The following is a 2936-nucleotide window of genomic DNA, read 5'->3' on the forward strand; positions in this document are numbered from 1 at the left end:
TTCCACGCGCTTTTCTCCTGAAGGCCCAGAAGAGTCGTGGTAATCATGCTTGCTGTGCAGATTCTTACATACGATGAGAAGTCATACGACATTGAATCCTTTCTAAATGTTTCTTTGAAATCACAGAAAATTCTCAATAAAAATTTTGTGTAATCCAATTTTATTTTTCTGTAATTGTATTTGGTACTGTAGTATGTGAACCAAGAATAATCTTAGTCAAGTGAAACCCCTTCTCTAGCCATAGAATTTCTCACTCATTACACTAAAATGAGCTGGGGTTTTTTCCTTGTCTTAAATTTTTAAATGAGTATAACCTATCTTATCGATCAATTACAGGCCTAGATTTTGGAGGTTTAAGCTGTATTTGTCCCTCTCTAGAGTTGGGTTACCACTGGCAAAACAGGTAAGCCATCTTCTCTAATGCTTTCTTATTTTGTCCCTGAACTTATTTTCCATTCTAGGCACCAGAAATAGTATGATATCACCTCTGGTCTTTACTTTTGACATCCATGGTTTGAATGTATATGCCCCTCCCAAATTCATGTTAGAACTTAAACCCCAGTGTGATAGTATTAAGAGGTGGGGCCTTTAGGAGGTGATTAAGTCATGGGCATGGAACTCTCATGAATGGGATTACCAACTTTATAAAAGGGTTCATGGGAACTAGCTGGGCCCTTTTGCCCTTCCACCATTTGCAGACACAACAAGGCACCATCTTGGAAGCAGACGGCAAACCTGCCAGCACCTTGAACTTCCCAGCCTCCAGAACTGTAAGAAACACATTTCTGTTCTTTATAAATTGCCCACTCTATTTTGTTGTAGCAGCAGGAACAGACTGAGATAACATCTTTATTGTGGAATATTTGGTCCTCATATTTAATGAATGGACTTAAAGTGTTTATTGGTTTTTAAATGAATAGGCCCCTCCCTTATAAGTTTGAGTTCATTTTCATCTAAGTCAAATTTTACAAAATATAACTGGAAAAATCTCTACTTTCTAGAGGGTCCTGTGTTTTGTGGCAGGATTATGGTCGATAATTAAGATACTGCTTGTGATCTAACCATTATGTAGTTTACTTGGTTGACTCAATGTGACTTAATTGCACGAAAAGCTATTTAAACAGAAGATACTAAGTAGTGTGACAAATAGCACACTAATTGGGCTCCTGATTGTTCTCCTGCCATGAGTGAATGAAGGTTGGTGATCCAGAGTCAGCACCACATTTAGAAATGTCAGTGTGTCAATAATGACAAAGGCTAGTCCTCACTAAGAAAGGTCAGATGTAGAAAATCCAAATGTATAATCATGTTGACAGATAAGTAGTTTAAATAGATTATAAAATGAAATCCTAAGTAACTGTTAGAAGTAGATTTTTTTAATATTCCTGAATAAATCTTTTAATAGGCCGTTATGCCTTGGGTTTAAAAAATAGCAAACGGTACCTGGACCCTTATTAAGGCTCCCCATTGTTTCTGCTTTGTCCAAGCTTAAGCCTTGTGTTAATCCCATAGGTCGATGGCTTTTTTATTTCTTGATGCTAGTCAGAAAAATTCTTTTCACAAAGAACTCTATAAAGTGCTAGTGGCACTTTCTGCCACATACAGCCCAGTTCATTACAATAGAAAGATTTTTGTCAGAAATAAGTAACACTCTCACAGACTTTATGTCCATACAAATGTGAAATCTTGATTATGCATATTATTTAAAAATGACACCATACTGAGGACAAAGAAAGATAGGATTTATGTATGGTAAAAAGGCAAGTAAATGAAGCTATAATTTTATTTCATTACTCTTAGTACATCCACAACTATTTCTACCTAAATAGATCTTTAAAATAAGCATACACAAGTATTAACTATTATCTACAAATATTTATTGTAACACTTGAATAGAACTACATGAAGCCCTTGGCACTGATAGAAAATATTGATTCACTGTTAGGTTACAAAAATTTATACATAGCAAAATTTAATGCTCTTTACATAAAAAATATTAGACTACTTAAACAAAACTTTTGAAAATTCCTGGTAATAGCTACCAGAATTAGAAAAGTAAAATTAGGCTTTAGACACTGCCTTTTCTAGAACACTGGACTCTGACAGCACCTCCACTGCTGGAAAGAATAGTTAAGTCCGTCATGCAACAGGAAAACAAAACACTAAGCTATTTCAGAACAACTGTTATACACAGAAGAGAGCTTCTCCCAATTAAAAAGAAAATCCAAATAGGCATTTTTAGGCATTAACCAAAAAAAAAAATCCAAATGAAATATACTTGCTGTTCAGTTTTAATAGCATCTTGATAAAGGTATGCTTCCTTTCATTTGAATACATTTCTGCACATGTATATGTTTTAAAATCCAGGAAACAGCCAAACCACAAGTTAACTCTTAACATGAATATACATAGTTAACCCTATAGTAAGCAGCCCCTTTGAAAAGCACTGATGCACCCAACAGTTATATGGATCGTTTATTTCATAAAGAACAACACAAAGTTTACCATCACTAATACCCAGTACCTATAGTCACTTAATGTTCTGGAACACAATGATGTAGAAGGCAAGTCTCTTTTGAAAATGGCTTAAACTCAAGCAGTTTTCTTGCTGAACATCAAACTTTATTATTCCAGGAAACAGATTTAGATAAGAAAAAATGAAATAAATACCAACCCTAATTTAAATTACTTAAGTATTCAAGTCTATAAAAGTAGGAGGCTAGAGGTCTGTGGTCAGTTTGTAATTAGATTTTAGATAGTTGGTATGAAACTGTAAACTCACTATCCAGACCACTTAAATGGTTTAGAATGGTGGTCATTTTAATACGGTAACACTTCTTAATTAAGAAAAACATGGAACAAATTCTGTGAAGGATTTTTGGGTCTGTGATTATAAATTCTTAGAAATTTAAAGCAAATATTCATTAAGGCAGAGC

The 2936-nt window shown here is 34.3% G+C and overlaps 1 protein-coding gene across 1 annotated transcript in view; it reads left to right on the forward strand.

Annotated features, from left to right (window-relative positions):
• The window catches only part of OFD1 (oral-facial-digital syndrome 1), a 41784-nt gene extending 41647 nt beyond the window's left edge, over nucleotides 1-137 (forward strand). Inside the window, exon 19 of the mRNA XM_012649808.1 lies at nucleotides 1-137. Coding sequence (XP_012505262.1) covers nucleotides 1-43 — 43 coding nt within the window. The 3' untranslated portion in view covers nucleotides 44-137.
• The last annotated feature ends 2799 nt before the right edge of the window (nucleotides 138-2936 follow it).

Source organism: Propithecus coquereli, unplaced genomic scaffold, assembly GCF_000956105.1.
Source record: "Propithecus coquereli isolate 6110/MARCELLA unplaced genomic scaffold, Pcoq_1.0 Scaffold303, whole genome shotgun sequence".
Lineage (NCBI taxonomy): Eukaryota > Metazoa > Chordata > Mammalia > Primates > Indriidae > Propithecus > Propithecus coquereli.